Source organism: Amblyomma maculatum, chromosome 7, assembly GCF_055883805.1.
Source record: "Amblyomma maculatum isolate TAMU_Amacu chromosome 7, ASM5588380v1, whole genome shotgun sequence".
Lineage (NCBI taxonomy): Eukaryota > Metazoa > Arthropoda > Arachnida > Ixodida > Ixodidae > Amblyomma > Amblyomma maculatum.
In genome coordinates this window covers 111,848,020-111,874,026 of record NC_139350.1, presented here as the reverse complement: position 1 = coordinate 111,874,026, position 26,007 = coordinate 111,848,020, and the positions used below count along the sequence as shown (strand labels likewise).

The 26,007-nt window shown below is 44.9% G+C and overlaps 1 protein-coding gene across 6 annotated transcripts in view; it reads left to right on the top strand.

Annotated features, from left to right (window-relative positions):
* Positions 1-26,007, top strand: part of LOC146184434 (uncharacterized) — a 237,256-nt gene that overhangs the window by 137,607 nt on the left and 73,642 nt on the right. For all 6 annotated transcript variants that reach the window (XR_014708867.1, XM_084609389.1, XM_084609390.1 and 3 more), the window contains 7 exons: positions 1,448-1,729; positions 4,998-5,184; positions 10,773-10,957; positions 15,061-15,171; positions 16,664-16,791; positions 19,460-19,606; positions 23,536-23,627. Coding sequence is in view for 5 of the 6 variants with exons in the window: in XM_084609389.1 (XP_084465515.1) it covers positions 1,448-1,729; positions 4,998-5,184; positions 10,773-10,957; positions 15,061-15,171; positions 16,664-16,791; positions 19,460-19,606; positions 23,536-23,627 (1,132 nt within the window). In the remaining variant the exon portion in view is untranslated. The remainder of the gene's footprint in view (positions 1-1,447; positions 1,730-4,997; positions 5,185-10,772; positions 10,958-15,060; positions 15,172-16,663; positions 16,792-19,459; positions 19,607-23,535; positions 23,628-26,007) is intronic.

The window sequence follows — 26,007 nt, the reverse complement described above, 5'->3', positions numbered from 1 at the left end:
CACCGCCACCGTCTACCGCTATCGCGCGCCGTCAGCCACGCACGCCCCGAATGGCCACTGCGTCATGAGTCCGCCAACATGATGATGATTTTAATTATAATGATGAGTCTGTAGTCGTTCCCTTCCTTTCGGCGGAACGTGACGCCATCTGTCGTCAAAAGGGTGATTTGCGCATGCGTACTGCCTAGGGTGCGCTGGTATCGAGGCACCCTAGTACTGACACTCGCGCGGTAGCGGCAGACGGTAGCGGTCAGCTCATTGAGCGTTGCGGGAAGGCAGCTATGCGAACTGAAAATACGCATTTTTCGAGCTGCATTTGCGAGAAAAAAAAATCAGGATTAGACCTTAGTTTTTCTATTCACGGCCTTCATTTTTCTAACATAATGTTGGCGCCTTAAATAAAAAGTAAACTGTTCATTGCTTATTCACTAAATTATTGCCTTATTGCTGAGCTTTATCACGTACTTAATGTACACCTTGCTGTAAAATTCATCGGCAGCGACCCCATGGCGCATCTCTCAAATAGTTTAAAATAGCAACCTGTAAATACTTAAAAACTAACATTCCGTACACAGGGAAGGAAGCAAATAGACAGCGCTCGTCGTCTGGTCCATGTTCTTCACCTTCGACCATGTTTCTTTTTTGTGCTGCCTCTTCTCATTCTGCTGAGACGCAGCGAATGTTTTTTTACGCCGGATAATTTTTAATTATTTTTACTGCACTTGCAAGAGGATGAGCAATGCCAGTCTTTCAACTGTATTTAGTAATTGTTTATGCTTGCCACTTACTACCTCTAATATTTTTCCGTCGGCTCCATACATTTTCTTCAAAAGCGCTGTCCTGCTGAGAGGCTATTGACGTGAATAATTCTGACGCTGCTTCATGCGCAAATTAATGCATGGCATATGGTGCATCGTGCATTCCCAAAACTAGATTAGAGTCTACAGGGAACTCAACTTTCCAACAATTCGCAGCTTTCCTATAAGAACAGAACGACAAAACGGGCGCTGTTGAACCATTTTAAGGTAGAAATTAGGTGGCGGTAAACTTTCAGGCTCGGAATGATTTTATAGCGATGCATAAGACCTTACAAACGGCAAAGTAATAATTACTTGCTTAATGACGTCATCATTCTTTTATGCTAGTGCTGAGCACGTAACGGTACTCTGAAAGAAACGACAGTACGACACTAATGCCGGTATCGGCAGGCTCAATATGAAGGGTCCGCTCCCTTATTTAAAACTTCCCATAAATGTAGAGTATTTTCCCGACGACCAATCGCATTCGGTGCAGACCACTTCATATTTATTTAGTTCATTTTGCCGTCAGAATAGGGAACGTTAGGAAAAAGGTTAGTGCGTCCCATGTTTTTCCTGTTACGACATTTGTTTTTTACTGAGGACATAGATGAGCGAAAATTCTGTTTTTTTTTTTTTTTTTCCGCCAGGAACTGCATGGATTCGGGTGGAGCGCAAAGACACTGACCGCCGAGTTGTGCTCACTTGCCGCGTCTCAGCCGAAATCATTCCGGGCAGCATATTGTGGTACAAGGATGGCATCGCCGTTCATGGTGATCGGGCACGGATGCCATCGGACCAAGACACTACGTTGGCCATTGATGGCGCCACTCAAGACAGCCCATATCTTCAGGGGTACTACTGGTGTGAAGGTTTGAATATAGACAATTTTCGTCCCGTGGAATCCAAGAAAACTTTGGTCCGCTTAAAGGGTGAGTCACTCTGAAGCATTCGATGCAGTACCTCATTGCTACTACTTATCTTAGGCTTGTACAAATTTTTTTAATGGGGGAAGAGGATAGGGGGCGGTTCTGTTGAAATCTGTACTCAGTATACGGAGCTTACACCATTTTGTTTGTTTTTAACTCTCCAAGGATTTAGCTCACTCTCTGTCAACCATATTCTAGCTCAGGGCATCTCACGTTGGCTTTCGCGGGGTACCTTTAAAGCGAAAGCTTTAGAATCCCTATTGCGCGATATTGCGGTCGCCGGCAGGTACACTCGATGGTTCCCCAAAACGACGGGTGAGAACGCCGCGAGATAGGAGCGAGGCCAAACCGCCAATCCCGCAGTTGAACGTGCGCCAAGGAACGGCACGCCACAGGAGCGGCGATGTAGTACCTTCAAATCTCGCACTCGCCGGAAAAAGTGTGACAGATACTGCGCCTTTCTATTCATATAAACCAATTATACTGAAGACAATAAAATACGCAGGACACAGGACACAGAAAAGAGACAGACAGGACGAGCGTAGACTAACAACTGATTTATTAGAACAAAACATCCTTCCCTCAAGAGCATAACGCATGCGCAAACAAACGTAACGCCAAAAACAGAAGTAGCATATTTTATCAACACAAAAAGTCAAGTTCTTTCTGATACAGATACATTGATGCCTCGCTGACACATTTTTCCGGACCGTATCTCGCATTAGCCAGGCTTCAATATTCTCGCGTGCCTTCCTGTCCTTCGCGCAGTCTATAACTTCGTTTGCTTGAAAAGCGGCGGTCAAAATACTTTTTTCTTTTTGTTATTAAGCTTACAAGACTATCGGTGCCTTGTTAAATGCTGCCCACCGTACTGTCCTCCTGAGGGGCATTTTTATGCAGCATCCTGTCTGCCCTACATATACGGAACCACAGCTGAATGGAATCTCGTAGATAACTCCCATTTTACAGGTCACAAACTTAGGTATGTGGCTGATCGCGCACCCCACTTTCTTTTGCAGATTATTGCTTGTTATTCGGCATAAACGAGACAGTTTACACGTGGCGGAAAAGAACACGTGGACAATAAATTTCCTTCCCACCTTCTGCAACCGTGCTAGATCTTGCGCACATAAGGAAGGACTTCAATCTTCCTCCTCTCGCTTTCAGTGATATCTTGATTGCTTCGTTTTGACCGTATGGTTTTACACAAAGATTCTGGAACAGCTTTCTGAATAGCAGGGTTGACTAGTAAAACTAATTCACCATGTGAGGACATGACTTGACTAGTGAGGATCTTAAACGGGAGATTGCGATTCCCCGCATTACGAGCTTTGAGTGGCAAGAATCATAAGGTAAAAGAACCTTCTCAGACCTTGGTAAATAGGCCCAGCTCGTAAAGTGGGGAATTGCAACCTCCTGTTTAGGATCCTCGCTTTTCAAGTCATGTCCGCGCATGGTGAATTCAAATTTTATCAGTCAAGTAGATCGGCTTTACTCTGCGGTTCTCCTCCTGCTCTTCTCGAAGTTGTTGAACAATTTTTGCTGGAAACCCTACGATCAATACGAAACAAACAACAACTCACTGATAGCGAGAGGTGGAAGATTGAGGACCTTACTTATCTGCACAAGATCTCGCACGGTTTGAAGAAGGTGGGAAGGAAATTTGGTGTCGACGTGTTTTTTCCCGCCCCGTGTAAAATGTCTCCTTTATGCAGAATAACAAACAATAACCTGCAAAAGAATGTACGGTGGGGAGTCAACCACAGACCTAAGTTTGTGACCTGTAAAATGGAAGTTATCTACGAGATCTCATTCAGCTGTGGTTCCGTATATATAGGGCAGACGTCCGGGACGCTGCATTAATAAACGCCTTCAGGAGCACAGTAACTCTTTGTGCCAGCACGGTGGGCAGCATTTAGCAAGGCACTGCCAGTCTTGTAAGAATAATGATAAAAGAAAAGAGTATTTTGTACACCGCTTTTCAAGCAGCGAAGATTATTGTCTGCGCGTCGAACAGGAAGGCACGCGAGAATATTGAAGCTTGGCTAACTATAGATAAGGTCTGAAAAAATGTTTTAGCGAGGCATCAGTCCACGTGTATCAGAAAGAAGTCGACTTTTTGGGTTAGTGAGATAGGGTACTTCTTTTTTTTGGCGATAAGTTTGTTTGCGCATGCGTTATGCTCTTGAGGGAAGGATGTTTCTTTCTAATAAATCAGTTGTTAGTCTACGCTCGTCCTGTTTGCCTCTTTTCTGTGTCCTGTCTCCTGCGCAGTTTTATGTCTTTAGTATAATGCCTTACCAACCAGCTCCTCATCACACACTCCTCGAAACCAATTATAATTATATATAGCACTGCAAACAACGCGCGCCAAGCTCTGCAAACAACGCGCGCCAAGCTCTTCAAAGGGCTCGCTATATAACGTCTTAGGCAGCAACTCTCAGGCTTTCGCATTTCTCCCGAGCAGACTCTGCAATGCTCTCTAAATTTTTGCAGGCTCCTGGAACGTCCAGTGTATTGCACCCCCTCTCCCCTCACTCCGTTTCTTCCCCTGTACCATTTCCGTGCGGACCAGGCGTAGTGCCTGGATCGCTGAAACCCCCTTAGAGCGGTAGCTATAATCGTATCGCATTCCTCAATTAAATCACGCTGTAAGCGGGAGCACCCTGGTAGCACATATTTTCGCATCTTACCAGGGGGCTGCACACCGCCGGCCGGCCCGGTGAAATTTGTAGTACGTCATGTTGATCTGCTTTTATACGTGTGTGTGGAGGACCACGTAATCGTGTAAGGGGACATTGCCAAGATAGGGATGCGTGTTGTGATTAGTGCACTGGACAAAGCAGATCACCTCGTGGGAAAAATCGTCCACCATGACGACCAAGAGAGGCACGAGTTTCGTGGCGCCACCCTAGAAACTGCGCTAAATATCAGTGCAGATAACAAATAATCAAAAGTATGACGTCATATTGACGTATTACTGGAGCGGATTTCGAATGGTTTTTATTATACGCAGCGAAAGACAAGGGTAGTGATGACGAATACAGGACAATGTTGGGGCGTGTCGGTAAAAAAATGTGCCCGTAATGGTTTAAGTATACAAAGGACAGGATCTTGTGCCGCATAAGATGTAGTGAATGCCTCTATCTTATGAGACCGGTTTATCTAACTGTCTGTCTAATCTTGCCTGCCATAACTCTTGTAGCAGCTCCTTTAGTGCTGTCCCTCGCCGGGCATTTAAGAGAGTAAAATGGAATTCAATTTCTTTCAGGCATCAAGTCCTACGCATGTAACATGAGTCTGGTAGGGAGAAACCCACACCTTTACGACATCAGTTCGTCAATGGCTCTCCGTTTTGCTTCTGAGTTTAGGAGAGATTTTTTCCAAGCCACTAGGGACACAATAACAGGTGGCTATCACATGTACGAGCTGAGAGTAGTGGACGTCACTGAAGGGATGTAAGTACCGCTCTTTTAAATCTAATTTTTAACAGGGGCGCTGCTGAGGGGTCTTTGTGAAATTCGTGTTTTAAAGAACCAGAAAACCTCTTTAGAAAGTCAAAAGGAAACGTTAATATAGGAAGGCGTCTGACTTCCTAAAACTGCGAGTGAATTCATGTTCTCATATTTCTACTATGTGCAGACGGAAAGACCGCTCTGGTGTCTTTCAGTGGCAGCGTAACACGCTTGATGCTGTGGGTCCGAATATTTGCTTTAAAAGAAAATCCGATCATCCTTGCTGGCTCAGGGAGGGTAAAGCAAGCCAAATGTCCATTTTTAAGAGCGTTAACTGTTGTCACGTTTCTCGATTTGGTGTCGGTGCGCGGAGCGAGTCTATCGGCGTGAAAATGTCTGTCGGATAAATTCAAGATGGCGGCTTACTTCGAGTGCTGATGATGATGTCATAGGGGACTCAAGCTAAAGTTTCGATGCGCGACGCCAGCGCTGCGCCTGCCCTAGTGACGAGACGTAGATGCTACTGGAGGGAGAGGGAATCAGGCTATGCCAGCCAGACGTCGAAGGAGGCCGTAGCAGAACGCTCACCTACGCTCACTTCAGTCCGAGCGGGGAGTAGGAGGGGACTGGCGTCTGACGCGCGAGCTCTCTCAGTGGATACCTTTGAAGAAAAAGATAAACAAAGTTTGGATTCAGTCGGTTTTCTTCCAAGAATGCATGGTCTCCTTGCCTGTTGTGAAAAATGAGATGAGAGGTGAACAGGCTACGGTTCATCCAAAATAGTGGAAGCTGCTCAACAAATTGAAAATGAACTGTTTCTCGCCAGAAAGAATTTCTCGTGTGCTGAGAGAGGACGCATGATCTTACAGAAGCACTGCATTATACATCAATAATGTTTTTCAAACACGTAGGAGAAGAGTTAGAAAGATTGGCTACTGCGCCGCTGGTACATGGGCTTACTTCGTATTAATTCACATGAAGGCCCCCGCAGCTTCGTTTTGAAGCAGCTTAAGCTCCAGTTTTGCTAGGGCATCTTCCGTCTTGAAAGGAAAGCTCTCACTTTTCATGGGATAAACAAAAGTGAGCTCGCGCTGACTTCGCCGCTGTCTTAATAGTACTATTATTTCCAAATTTTCCTCGGGAAATGCTAAACTTGTTAGCACCCGGTCCAGTTTTTTGAGAGCGGATAAGAAAAAACATTGAATTAATAAAGCTTATTGGGAACTTTCTTAACCTTGTTTATATATGTTCGTGCTCTTATTTTAGGCGTGCGAGTCGCATGCACTGTTTTGGCACCATAAGCACTAAAAATTGCTTTTGCACAGCCAGTAGTTGTGTGCCTCTAAAGCCCATGCTTTCACGAAACTGAAGTCCAAACAAGGGGTGAGAACAGAAATGCATGAGAATAGCTTCTTCAGAGCTAGCCTCTCAGCTTAGCTTCTACAGTCTAGCCTAGGGCTTTTTAAATGTCCCAGTGCCTCACCACCAATTCAGCGAGTGATATTTCATCAGATTGACAATGCGTTTCTCGTACCATCCAAGGGTTTTTAGTCTATGAATACCACGGCCATAGGGAAATGTTTCTCGCCTGCACTTAAATTTCAACACTAAGAAAATAAGAATACGTATACAAGGATGCCATATGAAAAACAAATAAAGCGTGTTCCTATACTCGATGGCGCTGAACATTGATCGAGTGCACCATTGAGCGCTTCGTTCGTAATGCATATAGACCGTTTTACCGAAAGCACGCCAGAGAGGAGGAAAATATTCTCCAACCAGGTTCATTGCGCGGGCCCACTGTTGCCAGTGGCGAGTGGGCTGTACTTTCGCGCACTTTTGAGCGGCTTGGTTCTCAGCATTTTGGAGTTTAAAAGAGTGAAATTCCCTGTTTGGCGCCGTTCTTGGCAGTGACGCCATCGAGACAGCAATGCGTGATTGTGGACGGCAAAAATAACCAAAGAAATCGAAAGCTGAATGCAGAGAGCGTATGCGGAAAACGTGAAACGAGAATCCGAGTGCGGCTTCTTATGCTTTTGCTTCACCGCTTTCCAGCAGGCCCTGATCTAAATCACCGATGAACGTTTCGTGAAACCCAGAAAGCCTTCGCACCAACGATGGGTTCTTGAATATGATACCTATTTAACTTCCTCCGTCGCCGTAAACAACGCCTGCCGCGCCAGCGTGCCTCCCGCAAGCGCCGCACCAACGATGAGGTGGATCCCTTGCGTGAGCTTCAGAAGAGCGTACGTTGTAAAGTTTATTTCCATATATAATAGGCCGACTACCAAAAGCTAACCTTCCCTGAGGATCATTCCCTCGTACGGTGTTGTTGGTAGGAATGATAACAGCAATACAACTAAGTTTCTGCTCGCCGCCAGCTCCTGCCGGCACGGCGCAGCTCATCGTCTGTATGCACGCTGCCGAAATAAGCCAGATCTTTCTTTTATTACATAGGTCAATGAGATTGGTAGGAAGGTAGCTTCTTGAAAGACTATTTATCCTAGTGCAGAGCAAATCCAAATCCTTGCTACCGTACCCAGAACAGTTGTAGACCGAATTTAGTTTTAAAATATGACCCTATATGTGGTGACACCTAAGTAAACTACATTTAAATAAAAGATAAACATTGAATAATTCGCATTGCTAGTTCAAAATCAAACATAAAATTGGTGACCGAATCCTGGACTGCCGAAGACGCCCCCCAAGTGAACCCGATTCCGATTTGAGATGTTTCTTGAGGTGGGGGGGGGGGGGCATCGATCGCTTAACGGGTAGTGGTAGACAAACGGGTGTGTTACAAAACGATTTGTCATGATGAGATCTAACAGCTTTAATGCATTGTATACGTCGATCACGTGGTGGTAATTTCTCGCTTAGGCGGCGCTAAACGGTGCTTGCTCAGTATATAGAGCCGACTCCTCAGGAACTCCTTTCAGATGCGCTCGTTCCGCGGATAGCGTGACTGTTTATCTGGGTAGGAGTTATGGATGATCCCAAACCTTCGACGCCTTACGCTACTTCTTAGTCCACTAACGAAGAACAAGAAGAGCTACGAAACAAGAAAGACAATAAATAGTGAAACAATGAGATAACGCTCTTTACTTCAAGGTCTTCCAGACCGTGGCGGCAACTTTTTTCAAGTATGCAACATTATTCGCGTGCCGGCTAGAACACCAATACGAATATACCATCTTGTTGTACAGTTAGCGTTAATGATTTCTCAATTACCTGCAAGCATTGAGGTCGCTTGAACCCTTGCAGCGGAAACTCATCCGGCACTGCGGGGCTGATTTGCGAAGCAGGCCGTGCACATGTGCCATTGGAAATTTAATGTTTTTCAAGGAAGTTGCAAATGAAAGCAGCTCCCTTAGGTGTGCTGCGGTGGCGACCAAACAACCTGAAGTTCAGTAGACGTAGCTACGAGTATAGACTGAACCCATAATCTTCGAAACGCATTCCTACTTGGGCACATAAAGTGCGTCTTATTAGCCGACGACATCAAGCACATTTGTTCAAGCAGGATCCCCTACTCTATAACACTGAGATACAAAGGTTTCAATTGGTCATCGGAGTTACAACTACTTAGCAAAGGCCTGTATGCTGCCCGAGGCCAAATCTAAGTGTGGTCACCTCAAAATCATCGCTGGAATACCTCCAAATGACATTTCAGCCAAGGTAACTCAAGATCGAATTTCGAGTGGCGCGATAAAAATTAGTTTTTGACCATGTTTGACCGGTGGCACGCCAATTTATTCCTCGATTATGTATGGTCATATCTTTAGCTCGTCAGGCACTTTTCGCGGCTTTTGTAATACACAATTCCTCTGCCATCTCTATCAATAGCTAATTGCCTCCTTATCACTTTCTGTGCCCATCTGAATACCCTTCCTATCACGTGACATCCCATTTCTAATACTAACACACACAAACTAGCTTCAGCTTTAATTTCAAGTAGCATGGTGCCACTGTGGCTTTGAACGTTTTGTACTCACCTGCGACAAGAATTTTCTGGGATAGGGATCGCTCGGAATTTTAGTTCTTTCTCGAATTTGAAGCAGAAAACCTTCCTTGTCTCATGAGTGGCATGGACATGAAGTCTCCATAGCAAGCGATACAAAATATTTCTGTGTCTCACTGGTCGCCATAACAGCTGTGAATCCAGCCATTTCGAGCCGCCGATTTCGAACTTGTCGTCTCTGACACGCCATTCCTTCGCACTGCATCACTAACAGACCTCTATTTGCGACAGATTACCCCTTTTTAGTGTCAAAATTGTGGAGAAAGGGTTCTTTCCACAGCGTTCCTAGTTTATGTCATACCATTTCGCTTCCTAATTCCTATAGAACTGCTAGTCTAGTTTGCGATAAGAGCTGCATGCCTTGATCACCTCACTAAAAATTGTAACCTAGCGCACCGGACGTAGTCAGAGGAGGAGGAGTGAAGGAAGCGACGTCAGAGAAGCAGGAATAGAGGCCATCGCGTTACAGGTCGCGCGGTGGCATGCGCCACAGGAGGAAGCCCGGAAATCCGGACTTCCTGGCACCGCATTGCGCGATAGAGTTTTCCCCTTTAAACACGTAAGTGGCCCTAAGTAATTATTGCTATTTTTAAAACGCATAAGGACTACCGGCACATCTTAAAACGCTTACCGTGGCCAGTACTACCTCTCCAATAATCAGAGTTTCATGTGCATGAGGTTCGGAAGACTCAGTCGCCATCTTCTCAGTTCAAGATAATTGCAAAATCTGTCTACGTAGTGTCATGAGGTTAGGTCTAGAGGATGGTGACATTGATCTACGAACCGAAACTTTTCGGGCCGCTATTACTGTAGCCATTTATTGCTCGTTCTCGTTCCCTCGGTCGCTAGCCAGCAGCGACTCAAAATTCCCTCAAGGAAATATTAGAACAGCCTATTGATGCGAAAAGCTTCACTGGCGTAGCTGCAGCGCGTTTCGTGTAGGTCGCAATTTCACCTTCAGCCGCGCGCGGCACGCTCGCCGTCCGCAATTCTTCGCACGTGTGGTGCACGAAGCGGGTGGGCGGCGCTCCGTTCTTCTCTTTTTCTTTTTCACACACCTGGCAAACTTCATTCGTACCGATGCATATCTCTGCTGTTCGCGGTGCGCCGGACGTGACATAATGACTTCACTATGTTCCTCCCTGCGCATGCACGGGGCTCTTCAGCTGCTACGCCGCACAACCACTCGCTTGCGAAGGCTGAGAACGGCGGCGAATCTGTTCCACAGATGCCATGGATGAGGCAAAAACGCTTAGTGGGAGCGCTCGCTGCACTCGCTCGCAAGCCGACTCTAATCATCCTGCCGACTTCAGTCGCCTCAAGGGATGAAAACATGTCTAAAGCAAAAGAACGCGGTAGAAAACATATCAGTTTAATTCTTGATTTCAACAATCAGCGCCATGTGAGTTTGGTTCAGTTAGTTTCCTGCATTTACGCAGCGTACATCAATCTTTCTTCCTCGCCGCACAATGTTAATATGTGTGCAGACCGCATTGAAGCGAGCAGCTTGGCGAGTGACGCGAAAGTGTTTCATTATAGGGACAATTTTCTCCTTTCATTTTTTGTTCAGACGCGGAAGAGACATAGTGAGATTCCTGGTGTTCTTTAAGCGGCTGCGAAGGCTGCCAAGGATGGCCAGTCAAGAGGAAGAAGTGAGCATTATAGAGTGGCTGAATGCAACCGTTAGGAATAGCAGCGAAAGGCTGAATACGACACCTTCTGTACTGCCGGACACATTGGCGATCAAAAGCACAGGTAAGCTGCCTATTTCTGTCAGTTTTAAATAATGCTTCATCAGCCCTATTAAGACTGGAACATAATTTTATAAGGAAACAAGTATTTTGCAAAAGGCAATTATTTGTGAAGCGCTGAAAATAAAATGGGAAAATCACTTCTCACAAAAACACTTTCAGAGTTGTTGATAATCATTGTGTGTGTATGATGGAGGAATTGTTTGTGTCGTCCAGTGGTTTCAACGACACAGGAGGAACAGCTGAAAATGAAGTAACTTCTGTCAGTTGCGCACAGTGTGAACAGTGGAATATTCAGGTACATCTGTGTAAAGTGACTTTATTTTAAGATCCGAGAATAGTTTCCTGGCTCTCTGCAAATTAGTATATATTCACTTCCGGAGTGCCAAGGTTTGTTCTCGGATCACTGTTTTGTTTCTGAAAATTTATCTTATGACTTGTTTATAATTCTGTGAAAAGAAAGCGACTGCAGGAGATATTTTTCTAAATATATTCGCGTCTTTAACAGTCACTGGAAAAGCGCTTTTACTATGGTCAGTAAACGCGTAAATATTTTCATCAATAACTTATATTTGCTGAAATGTTCTAACTGATCTCATGAAATTTAGCAGGAAATTCCGCCTAGTAATTCCAGATGGCGCATGGCTGCACTGAAATATACCAGTGTAGTGCACTCTTCAGTGCATGTATGTCGCTCATGATGTTCCCGGCAATAAAGCTCTAGGTCATGCAACCTGTATTCAGGTATTATCTAATAGTCTTGTTGAAGATCTGGGTGAAGTGTCGCCCCTGTTCGTTGCTTCAACCGAAATATCCAGGGACTCCTTCCTGGGCTTGGACAATTAAAGACCATAATTACTTGTTCTACCGCACCTGATCTGGAAGCCACTGACGCCACTGTCACCAAGCACATCTTGCCCCCCCCCCCCCCTTCTCTGTGGTATCGAGTAGTTTAACAGGGACCTTTTCGATAATGCGGACCACCTCTGTTCGAACGCTTGGCTCCATTTAGCCAGTTGAACGAAACCGCCAATCTCCGAAACGATTACATTAGTTACGACGATGTCACTCAGACCTGGGGTGTAAACCATGACAAACATTTAGCCTCGTGGCGAGAGCTCCATCTTCGAATGCTGGAGGCATATACCTGCGCTGATTGCTGCAAACGAGCTGAGCGTGCCGTTAGCTCTCACGTCAGCATGAGGAGTAAAGGCATCCAGATGCATACCAAAGACAAGGAGTCTATTTTCAGGCAATCGAGCCCTCCATGCCCAAATGAAAAAAATGGCACCTGATGCGGCGCATGAAATAGCAACCGTTTGCAGGTCTCATGTGCATCCCGCCATCAGTAACTGCTGGACTCTGCGCCTAGGCTACAGTGACGATGCTGGCATGCTGTCGCGCCCATCCGTTGACAGTGTTGACGCTGAATTTGATGACGATAGTGGCTTTTTTGGTACAATAGCGCAGTAGATCTCATGATCTCATGAGATCTCACGAACGGGTAGACCTCGACATTTTCAGTCTCACTGACGAAATTGAACTTATCGGTATGACTCAATCTCGTCATTTCTTCTCGACGTCTCAGCTCATTCAGGGTTTGGCAAGGTATAATGTATAAGAAGTGTGCATACAGCCCACAAAAGAGCTTACCTATTGGTAGTGGCAAAGGATCTCCGCACAGACAATCATCTCGCACGACACCGATGAGCCCACATATAGCTATTTCAACCCAGTGCCCCCCCCCCCCCCCCCCGCCCCGGGCGGTCGTCAGAATACCAGCCTGTGTTACTTGGAGTATGACGCAGTCAAACGCTATAAATAGGCTTCCGTGAATGCCAGCGCCTGATGGTATGAGAACTCAAACCTGGCGAGTTTCTCAAGCCGATTACAACCCCTCGGGATCCATTCGACTAAATTCGAATAGATCTCACGTGACGTTTTCTCTCCGTCACTGGTCACCAAGATCACTGCGTAGTTGATTCACGAGGCCAGCATCAAGGTGATCTCTCGGTGTAAAGCTTTGGAGTTCGCCTCTCGGGCAAAACACAGTATTTCATCATGGCGTGCCTTCTTACGCCAATACCAGCAAAGGGCCGATGGTGGAGATCTGTGCGTCTTTGTACCGCTTCCTTACCCAGAATACAGGCCAATGCTTCACTGACTATTTTAATATAAAGAATGAAAACGCGTCATCGTCCATGACATACGCTGAAGCTGCAAGAAGAAGAATTATTGTTTTGTTTTCTAGCGGTTTCTAGTTTTAGAAGGTAGGCTGAATGAAGGAGGTCGCGTAGCCGTTTTTGTAGACGGCGGAGACAACTGACTTCTTTTTGCTTCTTTTTGCTCCCGAAGAAAATGAGATGCTGCCCGAACACTTCAAAAAGCTCTTCCGACAGGTGCCTTGTATTGCGTTGGCTGGATAGAGCTCAAGTTTATGTGCCGCCCTGTGTTGGTCGGCTTTCATTACACCGAAACCGTGAGCCTTTCTTGTTTCTCGTGAATTTAACGTCGAGAAACATGGCGAACAGTAGGCTGCCCTGCTGTTTGCGCTCGACTGTTAACTACAGAAAGACTACAACGCAGTACAATACGACCAAACATTGCACCAGCTACTACCGCTAAACATTGACGGAGTACGTCCCCCTCTTGATAGTTGTTTCCACAGTGGCTATTTCACTTCACAAAAACTGATCGCGGGACGCGAGGACCGAACGTCTCAGATATCGCTGTATTTTTTTAACATACACACAACATCGCGATGCGTGCACACCGTAACACATCCTAGTGCTGCCCATAGCATGCCGTCGTCTCCATGGACTACTCTTGTGCGTAAAACCTCTGTACATACAACTCTCACATCCAACCCTACTGCATTTTTTCTTCGTCCGAGTTCTGCATACGCAAGCTTGTCACACATTATTGATGGGCTGAAATTGTGAATTAGTGTTTTTGCTCAAAAAATTACCTGGTTAGACCGAAGATACCGCCCGAAAACGTCGTTTGACTTACCTGCACCAGAACGCGTGGAGTGCGACGTCACCTCCTGGCGGGCCAATCAGGAGGGAGGTACACCAAATTCAAGAACGTTTCTATACTTTGGCGTCCGTGTGAGTGCTTTCGCACCAACAGGCGTCAGTGTAACCTTGGCCCGCTTTCTCGGAGCAGGGATAGAAAAGATACACAAACCAATTTGCAGCATCGGACACCATCTCCTTTGACCAAAAGCCCACCACCCAAAAAGCTCAAGACATGGTATCTAAGATTCCATGTTTGGAGTGGTCTGCGTCTTACGTTTGCGAAACCTAGAACTACCCAGGAGGAAGGAAACAGCACAAGGTGGATGTCAATAAAGCAAACAGCGATCGAAGCGCGATGGCTAGCCACTGCCAACCGTGTAACCTCAAGATTTAATTGGAGGGAATCATTACAGGGGCAATAAACCGCGCCTGCTCAAAAGCAAGTTAAAATTCATCAGCAGTCATAGCGGAGTGAAAGGTGAAGCGAGTGTGTTTCGAAAAAAGTTCCAACACTTTTTTGCCCGTATTTTTTTACCGAAAATATGTGATCTTGTTGAGTGTTCAGAGTTGGTGCGTAGCTAACCTCAAAGACGACGATGTCACTCTCGCTTTATGGCCTATGTTCCAGCCTAGACCTTATCTTCCACTGCTTCCGGCGTTAAAGCATTTTGCCTTTCTGCTTTCTGCGTATATTAAACTGTGAGGGGTCGTGGTTTTAGCTGGTTAGTTTGATTTCATGGTAATAAGATGCCTCCAACAGCCATAAAAATTGCATGCGAACTAATAATGTGAGATTGACTGTTTCCTTGATTATCGTCTGTTGGGATTCCGGATATTGATAGAATCTTAGTTATTTATAAAAAAACTGAAGCAGTTTAAGCAATGACAAATCCTCAAAATATTGTAAAGCATGGTCTCGATCATTCCCGGTTGTAATATTTTCATAAATGCTGCTGTTGCCTAATGAGCCAATTCCCTAATATTACAGCTGTTCTGTCGGAACTGTCTTCCTGATATTCTAGTTTCTTCACCTTCCATGTAATTTCTCATTCCCTGCTTAGTCCGTGAATTTTTTTCTGTTTTACAGAACTTTGCTTCATGGATACTACGATGCATAGCAGCGGCCTCCAAAGCGTGCTAACTTGGCCAACAACACCCATAGGAGCTGTAGCCATTCCGGACAAAACTTGCATTCAGGGTTAGTGCAGTTTGACACCAACTTAAATGTTCACGTGGATAAAATTGTTCATTTCTAGGCAATGACACTGTGTGTTTAAGATTTTAAATGGGCTGGAACCAGGCCAGCTGGACTTAAAGATACTCATGAAGACTTTTGCTTTGGTTTACTGAAGTGACTCTGCATGACATAGCAATGGCACTGTCTGGCTCACACGTTCATACCTGCTGGGCTTTTGATTTTCTTGGTGTATTTTTTTCCCAAAGCGCCCTAAACATTAGGATTCACTGAAGTACCGTCTTTGCCAAAAGTAACCAGGCTGCTGCAAAGGCTGGCGGAGCAAGTGCGCGGCCGTGTGGCGGCGTTGCGCTCCCTGTGGCTTATCGGTGCTCGTCAGCTTCGAGGGTACAACAGCTGACGTAACTTCGCACCCTCACTCTCGCTCGTTGGATGATAAAAACTAGGCGCGTATGATGTGCGGGCTGCGGTTTCACGTGTGCGAAGCTTGGTTATTCCCAGCGAGGGCGCTCAGTATAGCGACGGGGCTATTATCTCTTCTCGGCAAATGCGGAAAACAGAAAAGCAGGTGATAGTAGACACGGTGAGCTCTTGTTCGTTTCAGGACGAATATGTGCTAGATTTGCCAGACAATGCTGCTCTGAAATAAGGGTTCCGCGAATGAGAAAGCAGTCATGTGCATATAATGGCTAAGCGTGAGGAAGCTTTCATTATCGTTTGTTACCTATACCAAAACTTACCTACAAGCAAATGCAAGAATTTGTTAGAATCAAACATTGATCTTATTTATACACTGCAGCCTCCCCAAGGGACTAGCACAATTTTACAAGCCTAAAAGAGAGATAAGGCGGCTTGGAAGGGTTCACAAGCTTTCCCATAACTTTGTACCGGAGTTACGGTCCGTAAAATTGCAGTACGCAAGGCACCTAGGAGAAAGCATGTTGAATTTGCAAGGTGCGTTATCATTCTTTATGTACAGGCGCATCAAACACGCAGGAAAGCGCAATTCTGCTGGTGTGTTTCAGTAGCGGATTGCAGAACACAGCACGTATAATTATATAGCGAGAAACGCGACATCTGCTTCAGGGCAGTTGCCTAGAAGAGCGAATAGCCCCGTCGCTATACTGAGCGCCCTCGCTGGGAATAACCAAGCTTCGCACACGTGAAACCGCAGCCCGCACATCATACGCGCCAAGTTTTTATCATCCAACGAGCGAGAGTGAGGGTGCGAAGTTACGTCAGCTGTTGTACCCTCGAAGCTGACGAGCACCGATAAGCCACAGGGAGCGCAACGCCGCCACACGGCCGCACACTTGCTCCGCCAGCCTTTGCAGCCGCCTGGTTACTTTTGGCAAAGACGGTACAATAAACTCAAATTTTAGGTCAAACTATGTATCCTTAATCAATAAAGTTTGACACTGATTTCGAGATTCATCTAAAGTGTATCGCCAATAAAGTTACAGTGCTATACTATCTCTTTTCGAATGTCTGCCAGCGGACGGTCAGCCAGCAGTGCGACGGTGCGAGGGCCAGTTCACAACAGGTGCCTATTGGGGCGATGTTCAAGGAATCTGTGAACGCAACGCAAGAAATACAACCTTAGACCTCAGAAGTCTCTCCCTGGTAAGTTACACTGGTATCAATTGCGGTGTCTGAATACCTGTTAATTATTTCCGAGGCATTAATACGTTCGTCGTTCATTTTCTACCTGTTGTACGTAATAGTTTTTGCAGAATTATTTCGAAGTTAATTGTTGTAATTATCATAATTGAGCTACTGTGTGGCATTCTGTTTCAATTGTTATTGATACCAAGTACTTCTGGAATACTGACTCCGCCAGCGCCACATTATAGTGAGAGCCGAACATGGTTCTGCATGTTTTCCCATGCCTAAAACAAAAACACAAGCAAAAAAATGCCTGACGCTGTATCACATCCGTATGTTTGCTCATAATAATTCAAATATTCTGGAAAAAATGCCATTAGAACAAGCAAAGAGATCCAACAGTGAAAGGGCTTTCAGTGAGCCTAAAATAAATTTTTGGAAGGAACTTGAGGTAGGTATTTGACCTCATGATATCGGATTTACCTTATTATAGATGTATTCAAGTTATTGTTCACTTTAGTCATTTGCTACCTCTACTGAGAACGGCAGGTGCATTAAGAAGTAATTGAGAGGGCTCTCAAGGTTTCCTTAAGTGCTTGAACAGCGCCTTTTCTTCGCGTGAATTGTGGATTTTGAGAGACTTGCACAGAATTTGGCAAAATCTTAAACGTCTCTGTTGACTTGGTTTATTGGAAATGAAAGACTCAGTATCTGTCTCGTATCGGGGTGGACGCCTGAAATTATAAATAATGGCATGCAATTGGGGATACGTGCCTGCATACGTTATCGGGTAGAATCCCTACCCCAAAGAAGCCTTCAACTTGACTAGCACATGGATGTTAAATGGGAAGTTAAATGGTATGACATCACCCAGAACTCTCCACAAAGTATGATTTCATTGCCGTTGTTTACAAATTCACGCGCATATTTTTTTGCTGGGACGTTTCCGTGCGGTCCTTCAAACCTCCTTCTTTATATCAGTGTATCGCGATGGCATTTCGCTCGACAAAGCATTATCAGCAATCGCGAAATATATTGCACAACCGGACAAGTGACCGCCCACCGGCGGAGCATACCAGCGAAAGGGTCTTCGCATGCACGGGCTCCCTAACCAGCCAGCCTCGTTCCCTAGTTAACCTAAACAAGCGGTACGATGCTACAAGTGGTGATGGCTAATATTCCCAAACAATGTCTCAATAGTATGCCCGTGTTTGCTGGCCTAAATCAATTGTTTATTTAGGTGACACTGCGTAACGTAAATACGAAAATAGTACTAGTAAACGGAAGTAAACACTGCTAGGAGCGCAGCGCAAGTAATCGACAGAAACAATGTAAAATTTATGATCTCAGCCACAAATCAGAAAAAGCCCAAACCTGCGTCTCCTAAAATCTAAACTCTAGTCGTCATGTGCCTTGCCAGAAGTCAGTAAGCCGTAAATGCGCGGTCCATATGCATGACCGCTTCTATCGGGAAAATAGAGCGTCATATACAGCTGCAGAAAAACGAAGATTTGAGCTAATTTCTCCGGTCGTCTTCTTCCTTTGTCCCCCGTCGCAGCGCCATGTAAAGCATCTACATCCTTCCTTCTCATTTAGCCGGATGTACGTTTTAAGAGTGTCCTGCCTCCCTTGACTCACGCTTGTAAAACATTTTTTTCTTGACGCTCCACACGTTTTCAGTCATGTTGAAGTCCGCACCCTTGAGGAGCGACTCGAGGAAGCGGACAGCACGTTCTCAAAGAAGCGTTTGCACAGCCTTGGCCCTGTATACAGGGCTGCAATCGAGCTTGAAGCAAAAACTGCTACACTCGAACGGGCAGACAAAGGCATATGACAATAGGTGGCGGTTAGGACTATCGTGGAAGTTAACGGCGAAAAAAGTGCAGCGACTGTGAAAGAAAACAATGAAGGGTTTGTTTACAGCTCATGCGTTAGGCGGAACCTTGTAACGCGTGATCTGGAGAACAATGCACCAGCAGCGCTCACCCTCTTGCGTGTTTCAATTACAGTTGCAAGTGCATCGGATGTATGCGCCGAACCATAAGGGGGCGCGACGCCCATTGCTCATATCTGCCGTGTAGAGGGAGGGCTTTTTGACAGCTCACAAATGGTAGGCGTAACGTTACGAGACCGCAAGCGTGCAGAATGTGTCGGAAAACAAGTGTTAATGGTATTCTACTAGAGATGAAAAAGAAATAAGATTGGGCATGTAATCTAATTCGAAGACGAGATAAGCAACAATTCCTAAAGCTCACAAAGTATATTCCCAGGGAAGCAAGCTTAGCCGGATGCTTCAGAAACTTATTCGCTCAAGTTTACTAGCATCAAATTAATGCAGCTGCCAAAGAACAGATTAGTTTGAGAATAACGGTGGAGCTTTTGCCAATTTTTTTGTAGGATACACCCTCTGGACCGGATTAATTGCAGGGATATAGAAAATGCATTTTCCCTGCAGTAGGGGCAGTCAGGCTGGTCATGATCGATCATCATAATCCCTGAAGTGCAAAAAGTCGCGACGATTTTGGCACTTGCGTATTTCAGAAATTTTTGGTGAATTCCTCTTGTGTGGATGCAGGTTTTCAAGAAAAACGATATATTTGCTTTCCATCTGAAGGGAAGCAACAAATATTGAAAATCACAAGAAGTGGGCCTCTCAAGGGACTGTCCTGATATGTTGCAAATCCAGGAAATCATCACGAACGAGACAATGGTCCCTACAGCGGGCCGCCTGCAAGAGCTCACGGCAGACAGTGGGAGTCTGGAGGCCCTGGATGTTCTGTACGCTGCGAGGACTATGGAGAACATAGTCTCGGCCGGATCGATTGGAGTTCAAGTGAGTGCCTGCTCGTTCATTTTGGCAGCACGTTTGTGTGGGTCCATATTGGTTAAGCGAGAATCATTTATGGCGGTTCAGCACAGGAGTTGCCTCCCGCTGCTGGGTAGCACGCACTTTTCTTCACCATTTATTCTTTAATCAGACTAGAAAACCTAGGCTGAACATTGTACAGAGCGCTTATTCCGCAGTAGCAGTAAGCCCAGAGCAACGCACATGCCTGCAACCTGTGGCATGAATTGTCATTTTATAGGGTCCTTACTTCAATGTAAGAAGCGGACGTGATAATTGGAGATGCCCTAAATTGATTGCAGACGGCTGAGTCTTATTCGTAAAAGAACGCGGTAAACAGTTAGACAAGCAACACCTGATATAACTCATAAAAAGAATTCCAGAGGTGCACTTAAGTTTGCTTAGGAAAAGCAAGTCGTGCGAATTGCAGCTTATGTCACTTCGTTTGGTGATTTCGCCCGGCACTACTCTAGCGGTCTCGGCCGCAGTTGCGCAGACGGCGTATGTGATGGCTTATTTACCTAGGTTGAATGAAGGAGCGGTGCAGATGAAGCTTCGTAAAGGTGACGGTATTCTCAGCGCTGTGTGATAGCGTGTTGCAGTGACAACTTGATGAAGACGACAATGTTTACTGTACTGCGTGAGACCACCACGACAAAAAACGGGTTATCTTCTGTAATTTTTATGAGGATTTTGTTAAAACAAACTTCAGAGGCCAACTGAAACATATTCTCAATGCTAGCTGTCCAAATGGAGTGGACGGTTCTCAGCTCCATAAAGTGTGCCCGAAGTCGCCCGGTTGCTTATGTTACTGCAGCTTAGGATGGTTTGCTAAGCTCTGCGTTGGATGCTGTTGCTTTTTTTCGTTATGAACACTTATGCGTCGTGTCGCAGAGATAGGTTATTCCACCTAACATTTGGCAAGTTGTGATGCTGTTCCGTTTGGCCTGGCTTTATCTCCTGCGTAGAGGCTCAGGCAGTCGGTCGTTAGTATGACCATGTTTAGAAAAGTTGCCTTCAGAAAATAACCAGGCCTGAGACTTACCTGCTGAAAGGTCTAGAGGCGTTCGATAGATTTTTCAGAAATCCTACTGGTCGGTGGGTGGCATTATTCATCGCCAACATTCTGGATAGATATTCGCATAACGTGCGATAATGTCAGGTAGTTGGTGGTAGTTCGAGAATATCGATATTGCCAGCTGTTAGCTCGTCATGGGGAACCAATTCTACTTTGTGAAGGGTTGTAGGATACAAAAGGGATCTAAGCAGTCTTGTAATGTGCAAAGCTCTCACTAGGGCGGAAATCTGTATGCAGAAGGCATACAATCCCTGCTTGAGCAACGCTGTAGGTGAAAAATACTGCTAATCAAGTACATTAGTCGTTAGAGGTCAGATTTCGAGCGTTGCTTCTGTATGAGTGTGCTGGCGCTGGCATATCCTACAAAGCTGTCCTCATCGCCCCCATGTGAAGATGCTTCTGCAGGGGCTCTCAAGCAGTCGGTGTTAGAGTGCTTCCCTACAGACTCGTAGAATGACGGTGACGTCACATTTTTCGACTTGCAAGTTCTACTTAGCGAAATGCTTGACTGGTTCCGCAAGTTGTTGAGACTGCACAGCGTGCTATGGCCAGTGGAAACTTTCAAAGGCTTGATTAATTTGCGGTCAAAATGTTAACGCGGCAGAGAACATTGTAAGGCTCTCCTTGTGGTTCCAGATCCTTGAGTTAAAAAACATTAACTGGCCTGAAAAGGTACGGACAAAGGGAAAAAATACAGTACTTGTGCAGTTACTTTCGACAGAGAGCATCGTTGAAGTCACTGTCTGCTTTTTATTGAGTGGTCGTATTTGCCAATCGTTCACAGTGGTTCAATATCACGCTGTGCTACTTTGCAAGGTGTCAGATGTGAACAATGGCTATAATAGGTCATCTATCTCTGACTGCAGCCTCTTTATGCAAGGTCAGTTTCCTGTATTTCAGCAAAAAAGGCATTTCGTGTTTGATTCAATGTCGCCTGATGACCACCGCTAGTTCGCTGTGGTCGTTTGTTTTCGCAGAACTCTCGTAGAGCTGGCTGCTTCGTCGCTACATTTTGAGTGACTACGTTTTACCTCTCAGTTGATCCGTACGCTAGGAGCGAAATTTACTAACTCTCTGCTCCGTTCCAAGCGCTTCACGGATGCGAGAAATTTCGTATTACACTTTATTTTCATTGCAGCGAAATACAGTAGAGTATGAATTAAGTACCGATGATAATCTTCTAGGACGTTTTAGAACCTCCGAAGGGAAGGCTTACCCTAAATCCTAAGGATAACTTTAATGGTCACGAAAAATGTTTATTAAAAATTTGTATTATACGTAAGCATAATTTGTGGGACCTTGATAAGTGGCGACAGCCTCCTTTGAGTCTGTTCATTATATTTATCAATGCAGTTTCGACACTTCCTTAACCTGCATAAAGGCGAGGGTGTGCTGTACCGTACACACTGAGTTTGCAATAGTTCATAGAGATACTCTGAAAATTGCGAGAACAATGCCGTCGGAAGCGCTATTCTATACTTGGAATGAGAACAGGATCATTAGAACTTATCCACTGCTAGATAAGCATTGGCGGGTGAAGCCAAATGTCTTCTTGGACTCACTTAGACTAGCGAAGTCTTGACGCTTGCATTATATCCCAATATCCGCGATGTGCAACCAAAACTACTCAGTGGCCGTAGGACAGGCTTTTATTTAGTTAGCATGGAGATCGCCTGCTGATCACCTTTGCTTCGAAGGCTCCACCACTAGGGTGCCTAGGAGTGCGCGACATCCAGGATAGCTGTGCCGGCAGGTGCCTGTCTTCGCCCACCCGTCGGTTCTGCTGGGCGGGAAAGGCAACGGCGCTAAGGGAAGGTGACGAACGTAAATGCGAAATTTCTACCAGAGCCGTTACATCATGATTTTTTCTCATCACGCATTATAATAGACACGTGAATGTTGGCCTCAAGACTTGACAAATATCTCCGTCTCACTTCAGTCCTAGAATCTACCGCATTGCTTCTTTAACCGCATAAAAATTGAGACATATAACTACGACCAATGCGCATGTGCGGTCTGTACAGGAAGGCGGATGTCCTGTACACATGCTCTAGCTTCGTTATCACACCATTAATTACCTCGAATAGACCAATCAACCTTCTTCTCCTTTATTTTAAGGAGTATTGTTCTATTGAGAAATTGCAGGTGCCTAACGTCATAGGTGAGCCACATTTTTAAATTTTTGTAATCGGCATTGTTAAAAATATCGAGTGCCGAAAATGCACACAATATACTCGTTGAGTTAGCTATCCCGCGTTGCTTATTTATATAGTGACCATTTGCGTGCGAAAATGTCGCCGCAACAATCTGAAAAAAAAAAAAAATCTTAAAAATGATCAAATTATTAGCGCCTTCATTTGTGTGCATGTAAGTAGAGACACCATTATATGAATGTTCAGAGCCAGGCCCACAATGCTTCGAACGCATACTTTTGACATTTGGTAATCTGTACACAGTGCTGATAAAGCAAATTTAAATAAGAGCTCACGGTGGACCTGACTAGATTTTTCCCACCGCATTTTTTCTTAAAATTAAGAATTGAAAAGATTATAGCTTGAATTATTTATTTATTGTATAATCACTAAGGTCTCTTGCATATGCAATGCCAGCTTTGCGATAAAATTTACCTGCACAGTTCGCACAAACGCATATCTGGTAGCTCTTGAAATACCATTTTTAACAAGTAAATAAACACCCTTGTATAGGTTTGCAACTGACTCACCGTTCTTCGCGTTAAGTGGTCTAAAACTGCGCTCAGTTTAAAAATACGTTATATTTCTTATGTAGACAAAAGCCTATTTCCAATTAAATTTTTAGGTTACAATGTTTTCTTATCTAGGCTGTGCAAGATATTGTATCTACACTTGACAACGTAGTGAGAGCTGACAGCGAGGTTCTACAACAGTCCCGATCTGGCAACTCTACAAATAGGTATGTATGAATGATCTGGAAAGCTTATGTGCCTTTTTCAGTTTGCTCAAGTAATTTTATTTTCACAGGTTTCAGGCTGTAAATACAAACTAGTACCAGTTTTCAATAGTTGTAGTAAATTATAGTATTATACTAAATAGTATTAGTAGCCTATCATGAATTGTATTTCTATTATGTTAAACATTTTCGTCAATTATAGCAAAATATTTATACCAAATATTCAGGACAAAAAACCCCAGTGTTTTGAACACAACCATTTATGGGTACGCAACCCTCTGTAAAGATAAGCCTAACATATACAATAATACGTTAATTTTAGGGTAATTTCTTGTAATATGCAAGTCTTTTAATTCTTTCACCCAAGCACCTGGTTCCAAATAGAAAATTCTAGTGGGTCGAGAAAGCTTTCATTGCCTTTCATGTACAGGGCTGAGAAATTTCGTATATGCTGACGCTACGAAGCGAAGCATTGCTCACCTCTCGCCCGTCTGCCTTAACTCAGGTCGAGAAAGAAAAACAAAAGGAGTGTGGCCCAACACCAAGGGCCATTACATTTTCCTTATATAATCATATCGGCTGTCCTGATAGTCAATACCCGGCGTAATTCGAACCCACGGTGTAGCTGCTAAAACGCAAAGCGATTTTGCAGACTTAGATACTCAACAGCTTCCGCGAGGTCTGCAAATTTCATTGTTATCGTCGCGAAGGAGTAAGTAATTGTAATGCCCCCCCTCCCCCCAAAATACTTCTCTAAAATGACTTCCACATCCTTCATTCAAAATCTTGTATTCTCTGCGCTTCTGTCACCTGAATGATAGCAGAAGATGCTATATACACGATTAGCCATTAAAAGGGCATCAGTTCTAAGGACGAATAATTTGATTAGCTATTACCTTTCATAATGGACAGGGCACTGGTCGTTCGGTATTTTTTTTCAATTAAACGACCACTTATAATGGAGAAAGAGGAAATTATTTTGTGATAAAACAATTCTGCACGCTTAAAGTCGTAAGGCAATGTGTATAGAGGCCGGCCAAATTTTCTAAGGCAATATTCCTGCTTTCTTCAACATTCAGTTCATTGATCATCACCCATTGCTGTTGTCATTTGTATTGCTTATAAAGCTTTCTTTACTTCCTCCTTCGTTACATGTAGGGTTTTCAATAATTCCTATCACTCATTTCATGTTTAACGTACGCCTTATTTCGGCTAGTAAATGTAATGTTGTGAATATTTGCGCAAGCATAAGCAAGGGGGCGCAGCGGTAGAACATCCGCCTCGCATGCAAGAGGACAGGGGTTCAAATCCCGGAAAAAAAATTCTGCGTGTCGATGGAATCGCCTAAACATAAACAGGTTTGGGGTGCGACCTGATGCCGGTGAACACCTCCGGAAACGCACTCCCTCACCAGAACAGGAGTTTGTCACCCTGGTGCAGTAATTGGCTGCAACCTCTCATGATTAGTTCCATAAAACCCCGGCCCTCAGTCACCAGCGGCTGCGGAAGAACTGACCACGGCGGAGGTCAGACCTGTGACGCAGCAGGGGGTGCTAAGAATGCCTGGCTCCGCTGGACAGGCCGCCATTGGAAATTGACCCTTACAACGTTTAACGCTAAAACCCTAGCTAGTGAAGCGAGTTTAGCAGTGCTGTTAGAGAAACTAGAGGGTATGAAATGGGATTTCATAGGACTTAGGTTAGGATGCAGAAAAAGGCATATACTGTACTGAAGGATGGGCATTTACTGTGTTATCGAGGTTCACCGGAGAGGCGAGAACCAGGAGTAGGTTTCCTTGTCAATAAGTATATAGCTGGCAATATAGATGAATTCTATAGGATAAATGAGAGGGTGGCAGGTATCGTAATTAGGCTTAATAAGCGCTGTAAACTGAAGGTTGTACAGGCCTATGCACCCACATGTAGTTATGATGACCAGGCAGTGGAAAGCTTCTACGAAGATGTAGAATCGGCAATGCGAAAAGTAAAGACGCAGTATACTGTACTAATGGGCGACTTCAGTGCCAAGGTAGGGAAAAAGCAGGTAGGAAACCAGGCAGTAGTTGACTATGGCATTGGTTCTAGGAATAGCAGAAGGGGGTTACTAGTTGAGTTAGCAGAGCGCAATAACTTCAGAATTATGAATACCTTCTTCAGCAATCGGAAGAACCGGAAATGGACATGGAAAAGTCCTAACGGGGAGACTAAAAATGAAATTGACTTCATACTGTGTTCAACCCCCGCCATTATGCAAGACGTAGAGGTAATCGGGAAAGTGCGATGCAGGGACAACAGGGTGGTGAGGTCCCGAATTAGCCTAAATCTGAAGAAGGAACGCAACAGATTAGTAAGAAAGAAACCCATCAACAAATTGGCAGTGAGGG